Source organism: Anolis sagrei, chromosome 9 (assembly GCF_037176765.1).
Source record: "Anolis sagrei isolate rAnoSag1 chromosome 9, rAnoSag1.mat, whole genome shotgun sequence".
Classification (NCBI taxonomy): domain Eukaryota; kingdom Metazoa; phylum Chordata; class Lepidosauria; order Squamata; family Dactyloidae; genus Anolis; species Anolis sagrei.
In genome coordinates this window covers 23,135,727-23,161,173 of record NC_090029.1, presented here as the reverse complement: position 1 = coordinate 23,161,173, position 25,447 = coordinate 23,135,727, and the positions used below count along the sequence as shown (strand labels likewise).

The window sequence follows — 25,447 nt, the reverse complement described above, 5'->3', positions numbered from 1 at the left end:
CCCTAGGAGCCGCTCAGCACTGAAATCTTGATGTGCTCTTTGCGTCAGCTTTGCAAAGAATATTATCTGTTGCTTAGTGTTGCAAATTGATTCGAGTGGTGAACATTAGTTTCCCCTCCAATAAACACTTTGTAGTTTACGTGATTTAAGATTCCTTCTAATTGCCAGAATATATCTCAAGAGATAATTTAAGATTGCACAAGACAGAGGCCAAAAGAGTGATACAATGATGGAATGAAGGCCATCTGAATGCTGATGCATCTCAATCCTATCAGACTTGTCAAGAGAGATTGCAGAAGAGGATATAGCTAAGACAAGCACACATGTTAAGGGCTAAAGCACACATTCTGCAAAAAAGTAGCATGCAAGACGTATCTGGTTTTGTTGATGTTCTACGCCAGTGTTTCTCAATCTTCCTAATGCTGCGACACCTTAATACAGTTCCTCATATTGTGGTGATTAGATAGATAGATAGATAGATAGATAGATACACACACACACACAAATACAAAGTGAGAGTCTTAGAATTGAAAGGGGTCCCTAAAGGTAATCTAGACCAGTGTTTCTCAATCTTCCTAATGCTGTGACACCTTAATACAATTCCTCATATTGTGGTGATTAGATAGATAGATAGATAAATAGATAGATAGATACACACACACACACAAATACAAAGTGAGAGTCTTAGAATTGAAAGGGGCCCCTAAAGGTAATCTAGACCAGTGTTTCTCAATCTTCCTAATGCTGCGACACCTTAATACAGTTCCTCATATTGTGGTGACTAGATAGATAGACACACACACACACACACACACACACACTTGAATACCAAGCAAGAGTTTTAGAATTGAAAGGGGCCCCTAAAGGTCATCTAGACCACTGTTTCTCAACCTTCCTAATACAGTTCCTCATGTTGTGGTGACCCCCAACCATAACATTTTTTTCGTTGCTCCTTCATAACTGTCACTTTGCTACTGTTCGGAATTGTAATGTAAATATCTGATATGCAGGATGTATTTTCATTCACTGGACCAAATTTGGCACAAATACCCCATATGCCCAAATTTGAATACTAATGTGGTTAGGGAAGATTGATTTTTGTCATTTGGGAGTTGTAGTTGCTGGGATTTATAGTTAACCTACAATCAAAGAGCATTCAAAAAGCACACAGAACTCCCATGACCAACAGAAAATACTGGAAGGGTTTGGTGGGCATTGACCTTGAGTTTTGGAGTTGTAGTTCACCTACATCCAGAGAGCACTGTGAACTCAAACAATGATGGATCTGGACTAAACTTGGAACGAATACTCAATATGCCCAAATGTGAACACTGGCAGAGTTTAGGAAAATAGACCTTGACATTTGGGAGTTGTCGTTAGTGGGATTTATAGTCCACCTGCAATCAAAGAGCATTCTGAACCCCACCAACAATAGAATTGGGCCAAACTTCTCACACAGAACCCCCACGACCAACCGGAAATACTGTTTTTCTTGATGGTCTTTAGCGACCCCTCTGACACCCCCATCGCGACCCCCCCCCCAGGAATCCTGAACCCCAGGTTGAGAAATGCTGCCTTAACTTCTATGACTCTTCTCTTGCAGCTGGGGCTGAAGCAAAAGGCACTAACCCCCTGTTTGCTGTGGTTTCTTTGCCAGGTATCTGGTCTTCTTGCAGATTAAAAGGGACCTCTATCACGGGCGCCTCCTCTGCAAGACGTCTGACGCCGCTCTGCTCGCTGCCCACATCCTTCAGGGTGAGCTCACCTTTGAAAGGAAGCGCAGTTATTGTGGTTTCAGCTCCAAAAGATTACCGCAAAGCAGCATATTGAGCCGATACATCCCTTCCGCCATTCAGTTGGACCAAAATAAACTGCCCATTGTATTGTGAAACACTTTCACGGCCCAAATCCATGGGATATTGAGTGGTTTCCATGCTGTATTGTTGTTGTTGTTTATGCATACCCTGCCTTTTCTCTTCACAAGGAGACTCAAAGCAACTTGCATAAAAAGCAATTCAGTACAATTCAATATCTGCAAATATATAAACAGCCCAATATCATGGGTATTAAAAATTCAGTCAAAATCAATAAATATATGTATGGCCGTGTTCTGGCAGCATTTTCTCCTGACATTTCACCTACATCTGTGGCTGGTATCTTCAGGTGACCTGATGCTCGTCAAGCAAGTGGAATATATAATATACTTGTGGAATAATGTCCAGGATGGAAGAAAGAACCATTGTCTATTCAACAAATATAAAGGGTGCAATATAAATTGGCAAGCTTGATTTACATGTGCTGAGTGGTATTTACCCATTAGTATGCAAATAACCATGAAGATAGCATGGTCATTTAGTAAGGGGCATCTGCATGCAAGTAGCCTTGCCTTCGTTCCCTTTGTTTACTGTCTGGAGACATCCTTTGTCTGGGTGGAGTTCACAAGCTCCTGATTGCTTGCTGCCTGGAGACCTCCTATGTCTGGGTGGGGTTCATTCATTAGTTACGGTCCTGATTCTCATGTTTTTCAATACTGGTAGCCAAATTTTGCTCATGTTCATGGTTTCTTCCTTTCTGGTGAAATTGTCCATGTGCTCTTGGATTTCAATGGCTTGCTCCTGGCCAACATAAGCCAACAGCCATCCTCTGCCATTCTGCAATGCTGAAAGTGTTGGAGTGATGGAGAAGAGGTTTAGGGGAATCTCTTCTCCTCTCTTCTGTGGCCTCCTGGAGCAAGTGAAGGCAGTTAGCGCTTATCCTGCTGCAACCAGGGAAGGGAAGACCATGCCAGGCTTTTCTGCACCACAAAGCCCTGATTTCTCAATCCCTCTCTTCTTGTTGTTCTTCTTTCAGCGGAGATTGGCGACTATGACCCCGGGAAGCACCCTGAGGGCTATAGCTCCAAGTTCCAGTTTTTCCCCAAACATTCAGAAAAGCTGGAAAAGAAGATTGCAGAGATCCACAAGATTGAGCTCAGGTGAAGGCTACCTCCTCTCTGGTGCTGAGTTTCCTGGAACTCTCTGGCTAATGTTGCTTGTCCCCATATACACAATGAGTAGGAAATCTGCCATTGCTGTTGACTAATAGAGCACTCAGACATATATTCTTGGATAAAACCAATTATCTCTAGCTCCCTTGCAGTTTGGTTTTAGACTTGGTCACGGAATGGAGAATGCTTTGATTGCCTTGGTGGATGACCTCTGCAGAGAACTAGACAGGGGGAGTGTGTCCCTTCTGGCTCTCCTGAATATCTCAGTGGCTTTCAATACCATCATCCATGGTATCCTTCTGGGACGGCTCTCCAGAATGGGTCTTGGGAGCACTGTTTGCAGTGGCTCCACTCCTTCCTGGAGGATTGTACCCAGATGGTGATGCTGGGGGACACCTGCTTGGATCCCTGGCCCTTGACCTGTGGGGTCCCACAATGTTCCATTCTGTCTCCCATGCATTTCAACATCTGCAAGAAACAGCTTGGTGAGGTCATCCGGAGTTTTGGAGTTGGGTGCCATCTCTACGCAGATGACACACAACTCTACTACACTTTACAACCCCATTCCAAGGAAGCTCCCTGGATCCTGGATCAGTGTCTGGCAGCTGTGATGGACTGGATAAGGGCCAACAAGCTGAGACTCAATCCAGACAAGACAGAGGTCCTCCTAGTCAGTTGTGAGGCCAGTTGGGGTATACGGTGGCAACTATGCTTGATGGGGTTATACCCCCACTAAGGACACAGGTCTGCAGTCTGGTGGTCCTCCTGGACTCAGCGCTGGCACTTGAAGCTCAGGTGTCAGTGGTGGCTGGGAGGGCCTTCACACAGTTAAATCTTGTGTGCCAGTTGTGACCATACCTCAAAGTCTGATCTGGCCACAGTGGTCCATGCCTTACTTACATCCAGAATGGACTACTATACTGCACTCAATGTGGGGCTGCCTTTGAAGACAGCCCGGAAACTGCAATTAATGCAAAAATCGGCGACCAGATCACTACTATGGGCGAATTATAGGAAGCATATGATGCCCTTATTAAAGTAACTCCACTGGCTGCCAACAAGTTTCCAGATTCAATTCAAAGTACGGGTTATTACCTATGAGGCCTTATACGGTTCAGGTCCAACTTATTTTCAAGACTGCATCTCCTATGACGAACCAGCACAGGCCTTGAGATCAGCCGGGGAGGCCCTCCTCTCAGTCCCACCTCCATCTCAAGTGTGGTTGGTGGGGACGAGAGAGAGGACCTTCTCGATGGTGGAATGCCCTTCTGAGAGAGATCAGGCTATCTCCCACTCTCCAAGCCTTTCAGACACAATTGAAGACATGCCTTTTAGACAAGTCTTTGACCATGTTTAGAAATTCTTAATGAACATATTCAAGGACCTAGAGATTATTTCACCTTGCACTTTATGAGGCTGATATTGATTGCACTTTGTTTTATATCTGCAGCTGTTGTTGCTTTTTATTGATTTTAACCAGTGGGGTTTTATGATGCTATGTTGTCTATTATTGCTTTTGTGTTGTTGGGTTGTTGTGTCTTGCAAGGCCATGTTCCAGAAGCATTCTCTTCTGACATTCGCCTGCATCTATGGCAGGCATCCTCAGAGATTGTGAGATCTGTTGGAAACTAGGTAAATGGGGTTTACATATTTGTGGAATGATGTCCAGGGTGGGAAAATAACTCTTTGTCTGTTTGAGGTAGGTGTGAATGTTTCAATTGGCCACCTTGATTAGCATTTAATGATCTAGCAATTGCAAGGTGTGGCTTCTTATTGCCTGGGAGAATCCTTTGTTGGGAAGTGATTAGCAGTTTTTGTGTTATTGTTTATGCACCTTGTTTATGTATTTTGTATGTTTACTCCTTTGAGTGCTTTGTGATCCGCCCCACGTCCCTTTGGGAGATGGTGGCGTGTGAATGTTTCAATTGGCCACCTTGATTAACATTTAATTGCCTAGCAGTTGCAAGGTGTGGCTTCTTACCGAATGGGAGAATCCTTTGTTGGGAGGTGATTAGCAGTTTTTCTGTTATTGTTTATGCACTTTGTTTATGTATTTTGTATGTTTACACCTTTGAGTGCTTTGTGAGCCACCCCATGTCCCTTCGGGAGATGGTGGCGTGTGATTGTTTCAACTGGCCACCTTGATTAACATTTAATTACCTAGCTGTTACAAGGTGTGGCTTCTTACCACCTGGGGGAATTCTTTGTTGGGAGGTGATTAGCAGTTTTTCTGTTATTGTTTATGCACTTACTGTATTTTGTATGTCTGCACCTTTGAGTGCTTTGTGAGCTGCCCCAAGTCCCTTCGGGAGATGGTGGCAAAGTATAAATAAAGATTTTTTTCGTCATGTCAGTAGTGACTTGAGAAACTGCAAGTTGCTTCTGGTGTGAGAGAAGGACATTGGCCAGGGGATGCCTGGATGTTTTTTGATGTGTTACCATCCTTGTAAGAGGCTTCTCTCATGTCCCCGTATGAAGAGCTAGAGCTGATAGAGGGAGCTCATCCGCGCTCTCTCTGGATTCGAACCTGCGACCTGTCGGTCTTCAGTCCTTCCGGCACTGTGCCACCGGGGGCTCCTATAAATAAATAATAATAATAATAATAATTAGTATTCTATATTATATTCTGAAGAGTGGTTGTCATAAAAGTGTAACTGGAACAATTATGAGCTTCCAATTTGTACCACGCAGTTACAGTTCTCTAGGATCTTCTGCAAACTGAACTGGGAATTCGTTCCTTGAGGCTCACTCAGCCTTCTCACTGCCTTTCCCTCTTGCTTGCAGTGGTCAGACACCAGCCATGTCAGAACTCAATTTCCTGCGGAAAGCCCAGACCTTGGAAACCTATGGCGTCGACCCACATCCCTGCAAGGTATTCCCGCAGCCGGAGTGAGATGTAAGGGCCTCCTTGGCTTTCTTATGGCGTTGCTTGGTGGACCAACAAGGTCAATGCAGATCGCCTGAACATTGCCTTGGTGTCAAGGGACGGATTCAGAAGGCCGAGTGCGGTTGGGACCGGCCCTTTTTCCTGGCAAGATGGAGGAGCGCATGAGGGTTGGGTGATGCACAAAGCCTGTGCTTTGGCCTCCGTCACAAGGCTTTCTCTCTGTGTGTTTCAGGATGTGTCTGGGAACGCCGCCTTCCTGGCCTTCACCCCCTTCGGGTTTGTCGTCTTGCAAGGAAACAAGCGAGTGCACTTCATCAAATGGTGAGTCCTGTTGTGCCCACTGGGCTGGCATGATAATGATGATGAGGAGGAGAAGGATGGGTGGTCCACAGGGTGGGGAATAGTGCCACTGTCTGGATTGAGTCTAAGGCGGGCATGGGCAAACTTTGGCCCTCCAGGTGTTTTGGACTCCAACTCCCACCATTCCTAACAGCCTCAGGCCCCTTCCTTTTCCCCCTCAGCCGCTTAAGCGGCTGAGGGGGAAAAGGAAGGGGCCTGAGGCTGTTAGGAATGGTGGGAGTTGGAGTCCAAAACACCTGGAAGTACAAAGCTTGCCCATACTTGGTCTAAGCTTTCTAACTCCATGACTTCCAAAGGAAACATCTCTAAAGACTACATTTTCCCATTCACACACAAATAAAGAATGGAAAGGAGGTGGATGAAGGAATGAATGAACACAAGGTTTCAAAACAAAGGAAGATGCATTACGAAGAATTCCATCCTACGCCACCAATTCGGATGGGAGGAGGAAGGACAGAGAATGAGAGAAAACAAAACAACAACAGTACAAAAACAAGCCACTTAAAATTATAACAACAACCCCCATCAACACATGTAGCATAAAATCAAAATAATACAATTTTAAAACAACAGTAGATCAACCTAACTGTCGTCAATTCACAAGCTGCCCACTTGCAGCTTCTTATGGGCCCATTCCGTCTACTCAAGTGTCAAAGGCCTGTCTGAACATCCATGTTTCCAACAGAAGGATTGAAGAGTGGGGGCTAACCTAATCTCTTTTGGGAGGGTATTCGGTCTGAGTCCCTCTATGGAGGTAGAGAAGATCGGGATACAAAAGTTTTAAATAAAATAAAATAAATATTCCAGAGCCGTGGGGCCACCACAGAGAAGATAAGTATAAGTAAGAAGTATATATAATAATATTTTAAAATGTAATATTAATAATAATATAATTATATGTAAACTAATAAGTATATAAAATAATATTGTCAAAGGCTTTCGTGGCCAGAATCACTGGGTTGTTGTAGGTTTTTTCGGGCTATATGGACATGGTCTAGAGGCATTCTCTCCTGAAGTTTCGCCTGCATCTATGGCAAGCATCCTCAGAGGTAGTGAGGTCTGTTGGAACTAGGAAAAAGGGTTTATATATCTGTTGGAGCTAGGTGTGAATGTTTCAACTGACCACCTTGATTAGCATATAATGGCCTAACAGTGCCTGGAGCAAACTTTTTGTTGAGAGGTGATTAGATGTCCTTGTTTGTTTCCTCTCTGTTGTTGTGCTGTTGTAATTTTAGAGTTTTTAAATACTGGTAGCCAGATTTTGTTCATTTTCATGGTTTCCTCCTCTCTGTTGAAATTGTCCAAAAGCCACTGAAATACACAAGCATGTGTATTCACACCTAGCTCCAGCAGACAAGAGTCCTTTGTCCCACCCTGGTCATTCCACAGATATATAAACCCTTTTTTTCTAGTTCCAACAGACCTCACTACTTCTGAGGATGCTTGCCATAGATGCAGGCGAAACATCAGGAGAGAATGCCTCTAGACCATGGCCATATAGCCCGAAAAATAAAAACCCATATAAAATAATAATTTAAAATATAATATTAATATAAGGGAGCCCCGGCGGTGCAGTGGGTTAAAGCGCTGAGCCGCTGAGCTTGTTGACAGAAAGGTCACAGGCTCAAATCCGGGAAGTGGCATGAGCTCCTGCCAACCTAGCAGGTCGAAAACATGCAAATGTGAGTAGATCAATAGATACCACTCTGGCGGGAAGGTAACTGTGCTCCAAACAGTCTTGCCGGCCACATGTCCTTGGAGGTGTCTATGGACAACGCTGGCAATGGAAATGAGCACCACACCCAAGAGTCGGACAATGTCAGGGGAAAACCTTTACTTTTACCTAACATGATTTTTGTTCCTGGGTTATATATGTTGTCTCCTACTTGGTCATAAAAACATGGGAAAAGTTTGTTAAACTGCAAAAAGTTTGTTTTTGCGGGACATCCTGCCATAGCACATTTTGCTATTGTTTTTCAATGATTCATTCTTCTCTTCCCCTACATCTCGCACCCTACATCCTCCTAAGAGGAAGAGAGTGCATTTAAGCCCCAAAAGTGAGGTGAGCTTCTTCATCCACTTCTAGTGTGGGTCGGTTTGTAGACAGGTCTCCCTTTGTCCGTTCTTACTATTCTGTGAGCATCCCAGGTGTCTCTCTGATGGATGTCTTGCTCACAAATGGAGTTGCCCAGAGGAGATTTGGCTGTGTCTATTTACATCTGTACACTGCCTCTAAAAATAACCAAGGTGGCTTGTGGAATAAACCAAACCGCAGATGAAAAGGCACTTAAAAGAACAGCAAAACCACAACCGAGCCGCTAAAACCACATAGGGCAGAAGGTTTGGAGAGCAGTCCTTTGGAGCCAAGTTCCTTCCTCATCCGCTTGAAGGTTTTCGGCTGTTTCCCTGGAGCCTTTGAACCAGAAAGGAGGAAGAGTCCATTGTGGACGTAGGCATAAAAGCATAGGCCAAAAAGGTCACCCATGAAGTATAATTTATTTATTTACAACATTATATGCCGCCCTTCTCACTCCGAAGGGGACTCAGAGCGGCTTACAAGTTATATGTACATACAATATATTATATTATTAGCATAGCACAATATTAGTACCATACATTCCCATATTGTACTACAACACTATACTGTAATATTATTAGTAATATTACATGTAATATGAAATATATAATTATTATATTGTATTATTAGTAGTAATATATTGTATTACATTATAACATTATCAATATTATATGTGTATACAATATATTATATTATTAGCACAGCACAATATTAGTAGCATATATTCCCATATTGTATTATATCACTATACTGTAATATTATTAGAAATATTATATGTAATATAAAATATACAATTATTATAATGTATTATTATTAGTATCATATTGTATTACATTATAACATTATTATCAATATTATATGTCTATATAATACATTATATTATTAGCACAGCATGATATTAGTATCATATATTACTATATTGTACTATACCATTATACTGTTATGTTATTAGTAATATTACATGTAATATAAAATATATAATTCATATATTGTATTATTATTAGTATATTGTATTACATTCTAATATTATTATCAATATTAAATGTTTATACAATATATTATATTGTTAGCACAGAACATCAGTAATATATTAATACTATATTATATTAATATATAAGCCTTATATTACAAGGGTTGAATGAAAAGTAATGCTTTCACCTTCATAATTCCTCAACAGATGGCAGTACTGGTATACGGCAGGTACTGGCTTGTTCAGTAGACTCTCCTCTACAGTTCCATTTTCGCGGGATGCCTTAGCTTTGAACGGTTGTGTTGTTAAAGTGCGAAGTATGGAACCCTGCACAGACAGTTGGTCAATGCGACTTAAGCAACGTGTAGTCATTGAATTCTTGGCAGCAGAAGGTGTCACCTCAACATCTTTAAACTTACTCAACCAATGACGCACAGTACTCACATCAACACAATCACCATAAACAACTTGCATTCCCTGATGAATCTCCTTTGGGGTGACACCTTCTGTGTCAAGAAGTCAATACCTGCATGTTACTTAAGTCACATTGACCGACCGTCTGCGCAGGGTTCCATACTTCGCACTTTAACAACACAACCATTCAATTCTAAGGCTTCCTGCCAAAATGGGACTGTAGAGGAGAGTCTACTGAACAAGCCAGTACCTGCCGCATACCAGTACTGCCATCTATTATGAAGGTGGAGGCATTACTTTTCATTCAACCCTCGTAATATATAAGCCTTAAAGTGCCAGTTTGAATATTGTGATTATTTTTCACTGGTTTATTGCTTAATTCATGTATTCATGGTGTTTGTTAGTTGTTTTGAGTCCTTTTCCATAAATGGGATTGGAAAAGTGGGATTGAAATGACTTGGAATAAACGAATCAAAGGATTTGCCGCACAGCTGATCCCAATCAGGCCCCACCAAACAGCCAGGAAAATCCTCATACAAGCTGTTGACAATCTAGGGCACTGGGATGCTCTGAATGGCCCAGATTCAAAACCCTGTATTTTTTTGCCCCCCTCTGTTTCTGAAGGGTTACATTGGGAGCCCTTTTCTGGGCCTTAAAAGGCCCAGCACTCCAATATGTTCCGTCTGTCAAAGCAGGGAACTGGACCACGTGAATGGAAAGGGAACCTATCTCTGGCCGCAAGGATTTTGCCAAATTGTGGCTGAATGTCTCAGTTTCCTCTGTAATTCTAGAACTAGTTCTGAAGACAAAAAGGCCACAGAATATACAGAGTATTGTCAAAGGCTTTCATGGCCAGAATCACTGGGGTGTTGTGTGGTTTCCAGGTTGTATGGCCAATGTGTTCTGGCAGCATTTTCTCCTGATGTTACACCTGCATCTGTGGCTACTGACATCGTCAGAAGATCTGATGGTGGTAAAGTAAGTGGAGTATAGATAACTGTGGGATGTCCAGAGTGGGAGAAAACCAGAATCGAGACTTACACTAATGAACGCTACCCGGACTCAGGAGATCTCCAGGCAGCAAGCAGCTAAGAACCAGTGAACACGACACAGGCTAAGGATGTCTTTAAGATTACTTATTTACTTACTTAGGCGATCCCTCGTTGTCCAAGTAGGATTGTCTCCCAAGATCAGTGTACTGGCGGTGGGTACATAGGTGACTGTGGAGCCCTATTCTTGACCTGCATGTACTTCCACAGTGAGGGCATTGGTTTCCAGGTGGAAGGTGGTCCCGATCGGGGTTGACTTGACGCACCTTCCTCTTGGCACGTTTCTCTCTTTCACCCTCCATTTGTGCCTCTTCAAATTCTGCAGCACTGCTGGTCACAGTTGACCTCCAGCTGGAGCGCTCAAGGGCCAGGGCTTCCCAGTTCTCAGCGTCTACGCCAGAGTTTTAAAGGTTGGCTTTGGGCCCATCTTTTCCTGCCCACCAATATTCCATTTTCCGTTCTTGAGTTCGGAGTAGAGCAACTGCTTTGGGAGATGGTGGTCGGGCATCCGGACAATGTGGCCAGTCCAGCAGAGTTTTTAAGCAGCAAACAATTCAAAGGGAACAAAGGTCAAGCTACTTCCATGCAGATGCCCTATGTACTAACATGCTAATGGGTGGATCCCACTCAACACATGCAAATCAAGCTTGGGAATTGCGCCCTTTACGCTTGTTTAACAGACTATGGTTCTTTCCTCTTGCCTTGGACATTCCACAGGTATATATTCTCCACTTATTTGACTCCCATCACATCCTATAGACACAGAGGCAGGCAAAACAAAGAAAGGAGAAAATGATGCTAGAATACATTGGCCATACAGCCTGGAAACCACATAACACCCCAATATACAAAGTGCTTCCCAAGTGTTAGCCTTCATCCCTGCATCATGCATCCTGAGAGTCAATGCATCCTGACTGCTGACCACTAAGCAATTGGGCCTTCAAACCCTTGGCTGTTCACTCATCCTGAGATGGTCCCAAGCAGCAGTCTCCTTCCCACCATCATCCTAAAACCGCTGCAGTACGTGGTTCCTCACCAAATGCAATGCGTGGCTCCTCTCCTTGCCTTCCCCAGAGTGGAAAGGAGTGCATCCAGTCCCTGTGGCGCTCAGTCGGCCCCTTCTCTTGCTTTGCATTGTATCCCGCTGTCGATGTACCCCAGTTTCCTGTTTGCCTTTTTTACTGCAGCCACACACTGGGGCTGACGGTTCCAAGGATTTTTCTGCAACCCCCCCTAGCCCCCTTTCCTGGTCAGTACGCTGCATGACTGTTTCCGTGTGATCTGTACTCTCAATATTGAGTCTGTCGCCCTCACCCCCCGAGCGCATTCTTTTCGTACATTTGTCTGCGTTGAACAACGTTGTCCATGTTCTTGGCACAGTCCCCTCAATGGGGCTTCTTTCGGTCCTGCTCCAGACGTGGTTGCATTGTGGCTCATTCCGTCACTGTTATATCCGACGTCGGCCCCATCAGCTAATTGTGGTTCTCTTACATTTGATATTCACATCTGGGTTAGATACAAGAGATAGCGGGGGGGGGGGGGGGCTCCTGAACCCTTTCCTTAAGACTCTTACAGCAGCGTTTCTCAATCTGGGGGGTCAGGAGGGGATTTCAGAGGGGTCAACAAAGACCATCAGATAACATATTTCTGATGGTCTTAGCAATCTTTTTGGTAGAGAAAACTGAAGTTCTCTCTGCCTGTCCTTCTCTTCCTATTTGTAAACAGATGGTGAATCTTTTCACCAAAAGCCCTTCTCTGCTGTGATTGGCCGGCCTCTCAGCCAAGGGGGGGGGGCTATTTTTGAGACTCCAAGCGGGGAGGCGAGAGCAGGCATGCTCGGCGCATGGCAGTGTGGTGGGCATGTGTGGGGCGAGGGAGAGCGTGTAAGATGGGAGGGAAGCTCACACCAGTGAGTCTCTTCAAGGCATGGGGGTTCTGTGTGGGAAGTTTGGCCCAATTCTATTGTTGGTGGAGTTCAGAATGCTCTTTGATTGTAGGTGAACTATAAATCCCAGCAACTACAACTCCCAAATGTCAACGTCTGTTTTCCCCAAACTCCACTAGTGTTCACATTTGGGCACATTAAGTATCCATGCCAAGTTTGATTGAGTCCACAGTGCTCTCTGGATGTAGGTGAACCACAACTCCAAAACTCAAGGTCAATGCTCCCCTAACCCTTCCAGTATTTTGTGTTGGTCATAGGAGAAAGTATGCCAAGTTTGGTTCAATTCCATCGCTTGAGTTCAAAATGCTTTTTGATTGCAGGTGAACTATAAATCCTAGAAAATACAACTCCCAAATGACCAAATCAATTCCCCCAACCCACCAGTATTGGGTATTTGTGCCAAATTTGGTCCAGTTAATGGGAACACATTCTGCATATCAGATATTTACATGAGGATTACTAACAATAGCAAAATTACAGTTACAAAGTAGCAATGAAAATAATGTTATTCTTGGGGGTCACCACATCATGAGGAATTGCATTAAAGAATCGTGACATTAGGAAGGTTGAGAAATAGCATCTTACGGTGTAGACACACAATAGATGCTGAGGTTGCCCCTCTTCTCTCCCCATGTTGCACTTTGGATGAACTGCAAATGGATGGCGACTTGAAAACTCTCCTTCTTTGGTGCCGAGAGTTTGGCTTAAGTTTTTGCTTCTTGCCAGAAACATTTCCATGTTGGGAAGGGCCCTGCGTTTGCAATGGAGGGAGGAAGAGACGCTCCATCGCTCTGTTTACAGAAGCCCTCTCTTTCTTTTTTAACATGTCCCTTGTAGGAATGAAGTGGCAAAGCTGAAATTTGAAGGCAAGACGTTCTATTTATACGTAAGTCAGAAAGAGGTGAGTGCCTTTGCCGAATGGCCACGAACCATCATATTTGCCTCTCTTCCAAAAAGCAGAATGTCAGAATCTCTGGTTTGAACCCACTTCTGCTTCAAAGCCATTGAAGAAATACAACATAAGTCTGAGAGGTGCCAAGCGAGTTGGGCGCATCCTTTTTAAGTACGAAGGGATAGCAGCCTGATGTGAGAGAGTTCATTTTCTTCCCGTCCTTTCCCCTTTTTCCTTCTTTGTTTACAATTACCAAGCCTCTGGCTGTACATTCGAGAACAACGTTCGATATGTGCATCCCTTTGCAAAGCTAGATAAATGGTGTCTTATAATTAGAAGGCAGAGTCAGAGACATGTTAGGGTTCAGATCTTTTTGGGCATGCAGTTTTGCTCTTTGCAGAGTTGGATGCTGAAATAGTAGGTGAGAAAAAAACAAGTAGAAACGTTGCTGGAAGGACCCAGAGCAGCATTGCAAGCTCATGTTGCCCAGTTTGAAATGGTCCTGACCTTTCTGGTGCGCTGGAACTGCCTTGCTGGACAGCTACTAATATGCTTAGTCTGCACACAATGCTTGTTGAGCAGCCCGGATTTTTCACAGACACATACATCCACATCCAAATGAGCCGGGGATCCTTCACTCCATGCCGCAAAGGCACTTGCATTTCAGTCTAGTTATAGAAAGCATGCTGCGTGTGGACCAAACGCATAGACTGGCTTTCTGTATTTTTCTGGGCAGGAAAAGAAAATTGTTCTGACCTATTTTGCTCCAACACCTGAAGCCTGCAAGCACCTCTGGAAATGTGGGATCGAGAACCAAGCCTTCTATAAGTAAGCATTGCGTCACACTGGGTACCTCCCTATGGCTTGTCCTTGTTTTCTTTATAAATTAGCCTTCCCTGTTAAATGTTTCTTTCGGTTATTAAGTTGCAAGAATTTCCACCATTCTGTATCATTGCTGGAGAAATCCTCATGTGTTTCCCGGAAGCAGATAGTTGAGGCTCTACAGCAAATCCATACCTGACACAAATGTGACTACAGTAGAGCCTCGCTTATCCAACCTTCGCTCATCCAACATTCTGTATTATCCGATGCAGCCTGCCTCCTGCCCGGATCCACAGTTGTTTCAGTACATTGCAATGTTTGGGTGCTAAATTCGTAAATATAGTAATTACTACATAATGTTACCATGTACTGAAATGCTTTTTCTGTCGATTTGTTGCCAGACATCATGTCTTGGTCCTTAATTTGAAAAATCATAACGTAATTTGACGTTTAATAGGTTTTTCCTTAATCTTTCCTTATTATCCAACATTTTTGCTTATCCAACATTCTGCCGACCCATTTATGTTGGATAAGCGAGACTCTACTGTATTCTGGGTTCAATGTAGAGCTGTAGAAGACCACAAAAAGCCAAAGTCCCAGATAGTATTGCTACCATTTCTGGGCAGGAAGTGACCTTAAATACAGAATCAAATGCACTTAAAGCTGGAAGGATGCAGATTGGTCAGCGGTTCCCAACCTGTGCTCCGTGGAGTCCTAATGGCACCGCATATGCTTCTTGAGGGCTCCGCAGCCATTCCAGGAAAATAAATAAAAACTGAATGAATCAAAGAACAAGAAACAAAATGTAGACACTAAATAAGAAAACTTAAGATATTACATCCTGAAAATTCTGAACAGAATTTGGTTTCGTTTATCGAACTTTGGGAGAATTTCTATGTATGGCTAAGTTTTGACAATAGCATACATACTGGTGGTAGTTGAGAAAAAAATTGGGTATTATGGTAAATTTCAATGTGTTTACAATGCAATTTTAGTGCATGGACATTGTGCTATTGTTTAGATACCTCTTTACATTCCCTTACTATCTTCCCCCTCGTCCTCCCCTTGTAACACTACTCCTAAACACCATAAACTTGTAAGACATAGGAGAGGCCCAAGGGGCTCCGCCATATAATTGATTCTAAACAGGGCTCTGTGAGTCAAAAAGGTTGGGAACCATTGCCATAGGTGACACCCACCTCATGTTCTCATTTCTCTCATGTTTGGGATTGTTCTCTTTTGCCAACACCTGCCTCTTTTTTCAGACTGGAGAAGTCCAGCCAAGTCCGCACCGTTTCCAGCAGCAACTTGTTTTTCAAAGGGAGTCGGTTCCGATACAGGTAAATAAGGGCTGCAAGTGGCCGTTCCTGGGTATGTTATTGGACCCAGCCACAGGATGGCTTGAAGGGCAAGGTTGTGTTAGGGTAGCTTTGCGGATGACTTGAGAGAGATTTCTGTTCTTCTCGGTCAAATAACCTTCGACTTAAAACCATCCAAACACACATCCCTCAATGGCTCTGCTTAAGCCTTGCAAATGCAGGGCAGCCACAGCATTCATGCTTCGAGTCTCTCTCCATGTAGCTCTGTCACCCTTTTTTTCCTACTGCTTTCCGCTTTACAGAACATTTTAAGAAATCCACATATTTATTCTGCTTTATTTAAACCTTTGCAAAGATCAAACACTTCAGCATCAAACCGTATTTCAAGATACAAGGAGCAGAGCCGCCGTAATACTGTTTTCTAGGAACATCATTCCAGAGTCACATCTTCAGCCCCTTCTACACTGCCATATCATCTACATTATCCAATCATATAACCTACATTATCTGATTTGAACTGGATTATATGAGTCTACACTGCCATAATCCAGTTCAATGCAAACTGTCTGGATTTTATCTGGCAGTGTAAAAGGGTCCTCCTTTCGATGAGCTCAGAGTGCAGTATCTTCAATTTGGTCCTTTCAGCTCCTAGGGAGAATTCAGGCTCTATTTCTTCCTTAATCCATTGATTTCAAGACTAGGTTATTAAAAATTGACCTATTATTTCACAGGCATTCAAAGTACAAGTGTTTTATCTAAGAGATATTAAGATAGCAGTAAGACGGAGTGAGGATGGTGGATGCATGTCATGTTGTTTACAAAGGGCTGTTCTGTCCTCGTCACCTTTTCTGTTTACTCACTTTCAGTGGCCGGGTTGCAAAGGAGGTGATGGAATCGAGTGCCAAGATCAAGAGGGAGCCTCCAGAGATACACAGGTGAGGCTCCAGAGACATAGAAGGGAGGACAGCATTCTGGGGTCTATAGATTGAGGGGTCTTGCTGGTGTGCTTGGGCCATCATCCGGCCTTGGTCTGTCACAGAGGGGTCTCCAAAGCCAGCGCCTGTGCTTCCTTCTCTTTTTCAGGGCGGGACTGGTTCCCAGCCGCAGCTGCCCGTCCATCACCCACGGCCCACGGCTCACCAGCATCCCCAGGACCCGGAGGAGAGCAGTGCACATCTCCATCATGGAAGGTGAGGCCATTTCACAGCTCTCTATGGCCACGTTCTCACTCTGTGCTGCACGCTCACTGTCTAATGACCTCATCAGACAGTTTTCTCTGCATCTTCTTCCCGTTGCTCTATGCTGCCAAAATGGACTTTATCACATGACACACAACAATGTCCGGCAGGACTCTGTGGGCCTCTGTTTCGGCAGCGTAGAGAAACAGAGCCCAGAGTGTCTTTTGACTCCAAATGGCACAAAGTGGAAGACTGATGGATGAAACTCTATGAGGAAAAGGATGTGGGATGGCATAAGACGGACCTTCAAATGAAACAACAATGTATGTGCGAACTTAAAAGAAATATAACATAGGATCTAATTTCTACGACTCTACGAGTAAGTTACTTAAAGCTGTATTACCATGTTGAAAATACTTCAAAAATTACAATAGTACAAGTCTAATTATTCTATACAATTCAACAAAGCATATTCTATTCACGGAGTAAGTAACAGACATAAAGTAAAGCATATAGAAACAACCAAGTCCTAATAAGTCCTGGAGCTGTGAAAGATCTCGAGTCCAATAGGAATAGTAGTCAAAAAATTCCGCTTCCAATATAACGACTTCTAAGTTGATTCTCCCGCTGATAGCCCCAACTTCTGCCAGCCTAGCTGTTTGAAAACATGCAAATGTGAGTAGATCAATAGGTACCGCTTCTGCGGAAAGGTAAGGGCGCTTCATGCAGTCATGGCAGGCACATGACCTTGGAGGTGTCTACAGACAATGCTGGCTCTCTGGCTTAGAAATGGAGATGAGCATCACCCCCCAGTGTTGCACACGACTAGACTTAATGTAAAGGGAAAATCTTTACCTTATCTAACTGGAGTCTTGTGTCCTCCTCCTCCTCCTCTTCCTCCAGGTCTGGAGTCCTTGCGGGACAGCGCCCACTCCACGCCGGTGCGCTCCGCCTCCCACGGTGATGCCTTCCTGCCGCATTCACGAACCTTCCGGGCCGAGAGCAGCGAGCGGGTGACCATCATTTCGGATGAGATCTACAGCCCCTCGGACAGCGTGCTCCCAACGCCGGTGGCGGAGCACAGCCTGGAGCTGATGCTACTCTCGCGGCAAATCAATGGGGCACCGTGCAGCATCGAGGAGGAGAAGGAGTCCGAGGCTGGCACCCCCACACTGGCAGCGGCGGAAGGAGAGGAGCGCGGAGGGGAGCTGCGCGCCTTGTGCCCTGGCGCAGGCCGCCGCGGCAGAGCGCAGCAGCAGGCAGAACAGGTGAATACGTTTGTTTTAAGTGTCCTCCGTTTGCTCCTTGCGACCGTCGGGCTCCTCTTTGTTTTGCTCCTCCTCCTGATCATCCTAACCGAGTCTGACCTTGACATTGCCTTTTTCCGTGATATTCGCCAGACCCCCGAGTTTGAACAGTTCCATTATCAATACTTTTGTCCCCTCAGGCGATGGTTTGCCTGCAAAATCCGCTCCGTGTTCAGCCTGCTCATTGACACCTGAAGGCAGGACTCCTCCTCCTCCTCCTCCTAGTAACTAGCCAGGTGGATTGTGAAGACCCCTGCTACCCGCCCCCAGAAAGTTACGGGACACACCGCGGCACCATCGGCACATAACTATAAGTCCTTCTCCTCCTCTTCCTCCTCCTTTCATGAATCCAAGTACACTGCAACCTAGGGGAGTTGTTTCCGAGCGGAAGAAAGGGAGATCCGACTTATGCCAGATTCAAACACTCACCCCATTTCTTTCAAGGCCCTCTTTCCTGGAACATTTCTGCAACAGGTCCGCTTCCCAACTCTTTTAACTTTATTCTGCACTCTTCACGTTTCCTTTTAGCCTTCACTTCAAGGACTTCAAGTAAAGAGAGTTTATTTTGTTACTTCGATGACTGCATTAAATGCCAGCCTCCATCCGGGACGCTAGTTCAAGAAGAGAGCGATGACTTTATGCAGGAGCTTTTGTGTAATGGTGCTACCGAGTTGTACTTTTAATATGACGGTATTATTACCATTATTATTTTTTATTATTTTGTTGAAACTGCCACTACTGTGCACAGCACGACCACCTTAAATGCAGTCACTTGGAAAGAGGGCGATTTCCTAACTCACTCCCATCCACTTCTGGTTTAAATGTGGAAGATATGAGGGTGATCCAAAAAGTAAGGTTACAAGGGTTTTTTTTAAAATACAAAGAAAGAATATATTTTAATAGAACTTACATGGATTGTAGCATTGGGATTACACTATTTTTCCACATAATCACCATTCAGTTCAATACATTTTGTCATCTGTGGGACAAGTTTTTGATGCCCGTGTCATGCAAGTTTCCCGCCACCTTTTTCAGCCAGTTCGTCACTTTGATTTTCACCTCGTCGCCGGAAACGTTTTTTCCACCCAGGTGTTCCTTCAATTTAGTGAACAGATAATAGTCACTGGGTGCGAGATCGGGGCTGTGAGAGGCGTGGCTTAAAACATCCCAACCAAATGAAGTGAACCACTCTTGAGTTGCAAGAGTGGTGTTTGGTCATGCATTGTCATGAAGGAAACAGATTCCCACCATCGGCATCCCATGTTTGTTTTGGATGGCTCTGCCAAGTTTCTTCATAGTCTCACAATATATTCCACACCCATTTTGTCTTGACATGATGTCCTCTCCATAAACGGAAACAATTTCGCAATGAATTGCAGCGGCGCTCATATCCTTCGCATTTAGGGAGTGTATTCCAGTGCAAACTTTGCATTTGGAGGGAAACAGAATGAGGACGCTCATCTCAAATCTTCACAACACCAGTTGATGAACTACTAACAACTGGCACTGCTCGTTCACTACCGCTGGCTTCCCACTACACAGCAGTGATTCCCCTGTGAAAGTCTTGTAACCTTACTTTCTGGATAACCCTCGTAAGTGGAGAGAAGAGGGAAGAAACAAGGTTCGGACAAGGAGGAAAGGCCACCGTTTCCATTTGTTTTTAAGCAATAGGCAAGAAAGAGACGAGGTTTAACCCTCTTTCCCCCAATTCCACCTCCTTCCCTTCCTTTTATTTTTATTTTGGGAATTTCAGCTTCTCACCGGTAAGATTCCAGGACTTTCCTTTAGTTCAACTCCCCAAATAAGCAGCCATTAATTAGCACACAGGCAGAGTAAATAAATACCTGTCACAGATTCTCTCTCTGGCCAAGCCTTGCTATCTATCTATTGTAGTTGTGACCATCTGGATTTCTTTTGAAAGACATTGTTTTGCTTCAGAAAGCTATAATTGTTTTTTCTACGACAAAGTTTCAACCTCTATTTTAAGAACAAAAATGCTATTTTGTTAATTTTTTTTTACTTTACGACTGACAACATGTGTATATAGGGTGTGTGGTGTACAAAGCGATGGGCAAACAAAAGATGTGCGATTTTTGATTTTTTAAGAATGGCCTTTTGGGCATCATGTACTAACGCACCTGTAGATAAGATTCAGGAAGGGAAGAAAACGGTTCTCCCGTGCCGCTTCAGCTGATCCCGGGAAGGAGCGAAAGGATTGCAAAGCAGAAGTGACGATGCGGAAACCAGAGAACCTGGCAATGCAATCTGACCGACGCTGTCTCCAAACGAAAGGGAATTCAGAAAAAATTATCTTGTGATGTGAATTATATTATTATTTATATCCAAGAGCAGCTCATTTGTTAAAAAAAAAAAAGGGAGCAATAAAATAAAAGAGAGTTCACAGGCCGGGCAAGAGCGTGAAGCCAGGCTTTGGCCAGTGTTATATTTCATCTCAGGGAAGAGATTATTCCAGGCCATCATCTGGGAATCGGATCAGAAAAATATTTATTTCTTCGGGGAAGGCTGGCTTCACACTCCTGTCCCTGTGCTTGCACGCTTAGCTGCAGTCGTGTTCACGCAGAAATGAAGCACTGCCAGAACACGGGTGTGAAAAAGAGCGACGCACGAGGGGCCCCCCAAGCACTGACCACCTCCTCCCCAGGTCCGGTCATTCTGCCCACTGGGGGGGAAACGAGCACAATAACCAATACGAGCAATACAGCGGAGCGTCGGCAAGGACTCAGACTGCAGTGTATGTATGTATGTACGCACACATACCTACACACACACACACACACGTGTGTTCCCTTAGGATCCTGTGACATTTGCACACCTGCTGGGAGAGCATTAACTTGCAACTGCCAGAAACAGCAAACCATTATCGTCAATAAGTCAAAAAGAGACATTTTGGCTTTCACGTTAACTTTTTTACACAGGTATTGTCAAAGGCTTTCACGGCCAGAATCACTGGGGTGTTGCTGTGTGGTTTCCAGGCAATGGCCAAAGTGTTCAAGCAGCATTTTCTCCTGGCGCTTCACCTCCACCTGTGGCTGGCATCTTCAGAGCATCTTATGGTATAAAGCAAGGATATATATACTTGTGGAATGCCCAGGGCGGGAGAAAGGGCTATTGTCTATTAAGCAAGTGTAAAGGGTGCCATTAGCAAGCTTGATTTGCAAGTGTTCGAGTGGAACTCACCCATTAGCATGTGAATAACCATAATCAATAGCAGGCAATTAGTAAAGACATCTGCCTTCTCAACCTGAGGGTTGGGACCCCTGGAGGGGTCGTAATGGGGGTGTCAGAAGGCTCACCAAAGATCACAGTATTTTCTGTTGGTCTTGGGAGTTCTGTGTGGGAAGTTTGATCCAATTCTGTTGTTGATGGGGTTCAGAATGCTCTTTGATTCTAGGTGAACTATAGATCCCAGTTACTACAACTCCCAAATGACAAGGTCTATTTTCCCCAAACACCACCAGTGTTCACATATTGAGTATTCCTGCCAAGTTTGGTCCAGACCATGATTGTTGGAGTCCACAGTGCTCCCTGGATGTAGGTGAACTACAACTCCAAAACTCAAGGTCAATGCCCACCAAGCCCTTCCAGTATTTTCTGTTGGTCATGGGAGTTTTGCGTGCCAAGTTTGGTTCAATTCCATGGTTGGTGGAGTTCAGAATGCTCTTTGATTGTAAATGAACTATAAAATCCCAGAAACTACGACTCCCATATGAAAAAATCAATCCCCTCCAACCCTACCAGTATTCAAATTTGGGCATTTGTGCCAAATTTGGTCCAGTGAGTGCAAATATATTCCGCATATCAGATATTTACATTACGATTCCTAACAGTAGCAAAATTAGTTATGAAGTAGGAATGAAAATAATGTTACGTTTGGGAGCCACCACAACATGAGGAACTGTATTAAGGGTTGCAGCATTAGGAAGGTTGAGAAACACTGGCCTAAAAGTAGCCTGGCCTTCATTCCGTTTGAATTGTTTGCATCCTGGAGACATCCTTAGCCTGGGTGGTGTTCACTTGCCCTTGATTGCTTCCTGCCTGGAGGCCTCCTGAGCCTGGGTGGTGTTCAATAGTCACTGTCCCGATTTGGGTGTGTTTTTCAATACAGGTAGCTACATTTTGTTCATTTCCATGGTTTCTTCCTTGTTGAAATGATCAAGCAGTTGTGGATTTCAATGACTTCTCTGTCATCTGACATGGTAGTTGACAGAGTGGTCCAGAATTTCCATATTCTCAAATAAAACTCTATGCCCACCTTGGTTTATTAGCAGTAGCAGAGAAGAGCCCCCAGTGGCGCAATGAGTTAAACCCTTGTGCCAGCAGGACTGCTGACCAAAAGGTCAGCAGTTCAAATCCAGCCAGGGAGTGGGGTGAGCCCCCATTGGTAAGCTCCAGCTTCTGATGTGGAGACATGAGAGAAGCCTCCCCACAGGATGGTAAAATATCCAGCCATCCCCTCGGCAATGTCCTTGTAGACTGCCAATTCTCACACACCAGAAGTGACTTGCAGTTCCTCAATAGCAGAACACACGATAAACCAAACTGGGCACAGAATATCTAGCTTGCTAATGGCACCCCTTTACATATGTTGAACTGATAATGGCTCTTTCTTTCTCCCACCCTGGAAATTATTCCAGTTTTATTATATACTCCACTTGTTTGACATCATAAACAATAACAATATATTTATATTCTGTTCTATCTCCCCGAGGGGACTCAGAGCGGATTACAACATACACAGATAAGCAAACATTCAATGCCTTTAATGCAGTGGAATAACAATGACACACAAAATAAACAAGGCCCCAGTGGCACAATGGGATAAACCCATTTTGCCAGCAGGACTGAAGATCGACAGGTTGGAGGTTCGAATCCGGGAACAGCGTAGATGAGTTCCCTCTGTCAGCTCCAGCTCCCCATGCGGGGACATGACAGAAGCCTCCCTCCCAAAAGGATAGTAAAACATCAAACATCCGCGTGTCCCCTGGACAACGTCCTTGAAGACGGCCAATTCTCTCACATCAGAAACAACTTGCGGTTCCTCATGTTGCTCCTGACACAAAAACTAAACCAAAACAAAATTAGCTACCATCAGATCCTCTGAAGATGCCAGCCACAGATGCAGGTGAAACGTCAGGAGAAAATGCTGCAAGAAAACATCGGCCACACAGCCTAGAAACCACAACACCACCTCAGTTTTACACAGGTACATTAACACTTCTGCCCGGAGAGGAAAGGATGGCTTCTATAAGGACATACACTGTTTTATGCAACACGGCAACCAAGTGAAACTTCTAGTGTAGTGTTCCTACCTCAGTCTGTAGTAAACGATGCTTCTATGCAGCGAGTGAAAAAGTCTTAATTTGATATCCTCCATTCTCCAGACAACGATGCAGTAAGTACGTCATGTTTTAATTGTGGGTGTTGTTGTTGACGACCGTCATATGCCTCGAACCTACCTGTCCCCCATCCTATTTGTAACCATTTTGTACAACGGACACCTTCCTTTTGAAAACGAGCAACGTATCAATGCTACCGAAGGCGGCCAACCAGTTCTAGACTGCGGTTGACTCGTAAGACCCTCCTTTCCTTTTGCCAAATAGCTTTTTTTCCTGACCAGCCAGCAACTGATAAAAAGTAGGTCTGTGTTTCACCCCTAATTTTGCCCCCATGTCGTTTTTGTCATGTCTCACGACGGAGTCGTCCCGGGTCTTATTTGTACAAACTGTGGTGATTTCCATAGGTTGCTGTTATCAGAGGAAACAAAAAATTGTAACGAGGACTAGTGTGTACTGCACCTTTTTACGCAGTAGAAAGGTAAAATAAAATTACCTGGAAAAAAATGTGAATTTTAGGTTTCTTAATAATATAGGTGTTAACCTTCCATGTGCCAAATGCTGTATGTTACATTTCCCCTTCTTTCCCCCCTCTCCCTTCAAAATGATGTACCCTTTTCTACATATCCAACCTGTAGTTAGTGTCAAATCATTGGTGCCATATTAAAAAAAGTATTTTTAAATTTAAATAAATATTTAATTACAATGAAAAACAACACGTGCCTCGTTGAGTAAATTGAGGGGGGAAATGGGTCAGTCACAGGCCTGGGCAAACCAGGTGTTTTGGACTTCAACTCCCAGCATTAAGAACAACCTCAGGCCGCACAGGCGGCAAAAATACTAACTATGAATATATAAATATGAAACCCTATATAATTATATATTTATGAATATACTAGACGTCCCCTGCCACATGTTGCTGTGGCCCACATGGGGGTTCTGTGTGGGAGGTTTGGTCCATTTCTATCGTTGATGGAGTTTAGAATGCTCTGTGATTATAGGTGAACTATAAATCCCAGCAACTACAATTCCCAAATGTCAAGGTTCTATTTTCCCCAAACTCCACCAGTGTTCACATTTGGGCATTCGTGTAGAGTTTGGTCCAGATCCATCATCGCTTGAGTCCACATTGATCTCTGGATGTAAGTGAACTACAACTCCAAAACCAAAGGACACTGCCCACCAAACCTTTCCAGTATTTTCTGTTGGTCATGGGAGAACTGTGTGCCAAGTCTGGTTCTATTCCATTGTTGGTGGGGTTCAGAATGCTCTTTGATTGTAGGTGAACTATAAATCCCAGCAACTACAACTCCCAAATGACAAAAATCATTTTTTTGAGTGAAGGACATACATTGGGTTGTTAGGTGTCTTGTGTCCAAATTTGGTGTCAATTCGTCCAGTGGTTTTTGAGTTTTGTTAATCCCACAAACGAACATTACATTATTATTAATATAGATCAATATGAAACATTGCATGAGGTGAAAATCTCACCTGAAATCAAGCAGTTGGCCACATAAATGAAGATTTAATACTTCCAATAGTGTGTCCGTACCTTGCTCAGCTTCCACAACAGACCAGAACGGATGCCTTCTAGTTTGTGAGGCTATGAGCAGGCAGAACCTGGAGGGCCTTTTGGATACAGGGGAAGACCACATGGCCTCCTCCAGAATGGTCCCTGCCTGAGGCATCAACACCCAAACCTTCAGTTCAGCCCTTATGGTCTGCTAGGAAATGCTTGCCAATAAATGTTAATGGCAGAAACTGCCCAAATTGTAGGATGTCTCCCTGGGGCAAAGGAAAAGGGGAGGGAGCAAGTAGGGAAAGGCTTAACTCCCCATTAGGAACCTGCCTCCTACCTCATGCTGAAGCAAAAAGCACAGCAGGGTG

The 25,447-nt window shown here is 44.1% G+C and overlaps 1 protein-coding gene across 5 annotated transcripts in view; it reads left to right on the top strand.

Annotated features, from left to right (window-relative positions):
• Window positions 1–24,273, top strand: part of FRMD5 (FERM domain containing 5) — a 105,717-nt gene extending 81,444 nt beyond the window's left edge. For 2 of the 5 annotated variants that reach the window (XM_060755425.2, XM_060755429.2), the window contains 10 exons: window positions 1,658–1,755; window positions 2,851–2,974; window positions 5,771–5,858; window positions 6,106–6,194; window positions 13,526–13,589; window positions 14,317–14,408; window positions 15,668–15,742; window positions 16,588–16,656; window positions 16,805–16,911; window positions 17,803–24,273. In XM_060755425.2, the coding sequence (XP_060611408.1) occupies window positions 1,658–1,755; window positions 2,851–2,974; window positions 5,771–5,858; window positions 6,106–6,194; window positions 13,526–13,589; window positions 14,317–14,408; window positions 15,668–15,742; window positions 16,588–16,656; window positions 16,805–16,911; window positions 17,803–18,401 (1,405 nt within the window). In that variant the 3' untranslated portion in view covers window positions 18,402–24,273. The remainder of the gene's footprint in view (window positions 1–1,657; window positions 1,756–2,850; window positions 2,975–5,770; window positions 5,859–6,105; window positions 6,195–13,525; window positions 13,590–14,316; window positions 14,409–15,667; window positions 15,743–16,587; window positions 16,657–16,804; window positions 16,912–17,802) is intronic. The other 3 variants (XM_067471371.1, XM_060755428.2, XM_067471370.1) reach the window with 3 other exon arrangements.
• Window positions 24,274–25,447: the final 1,174 nt, after the last annotated feature.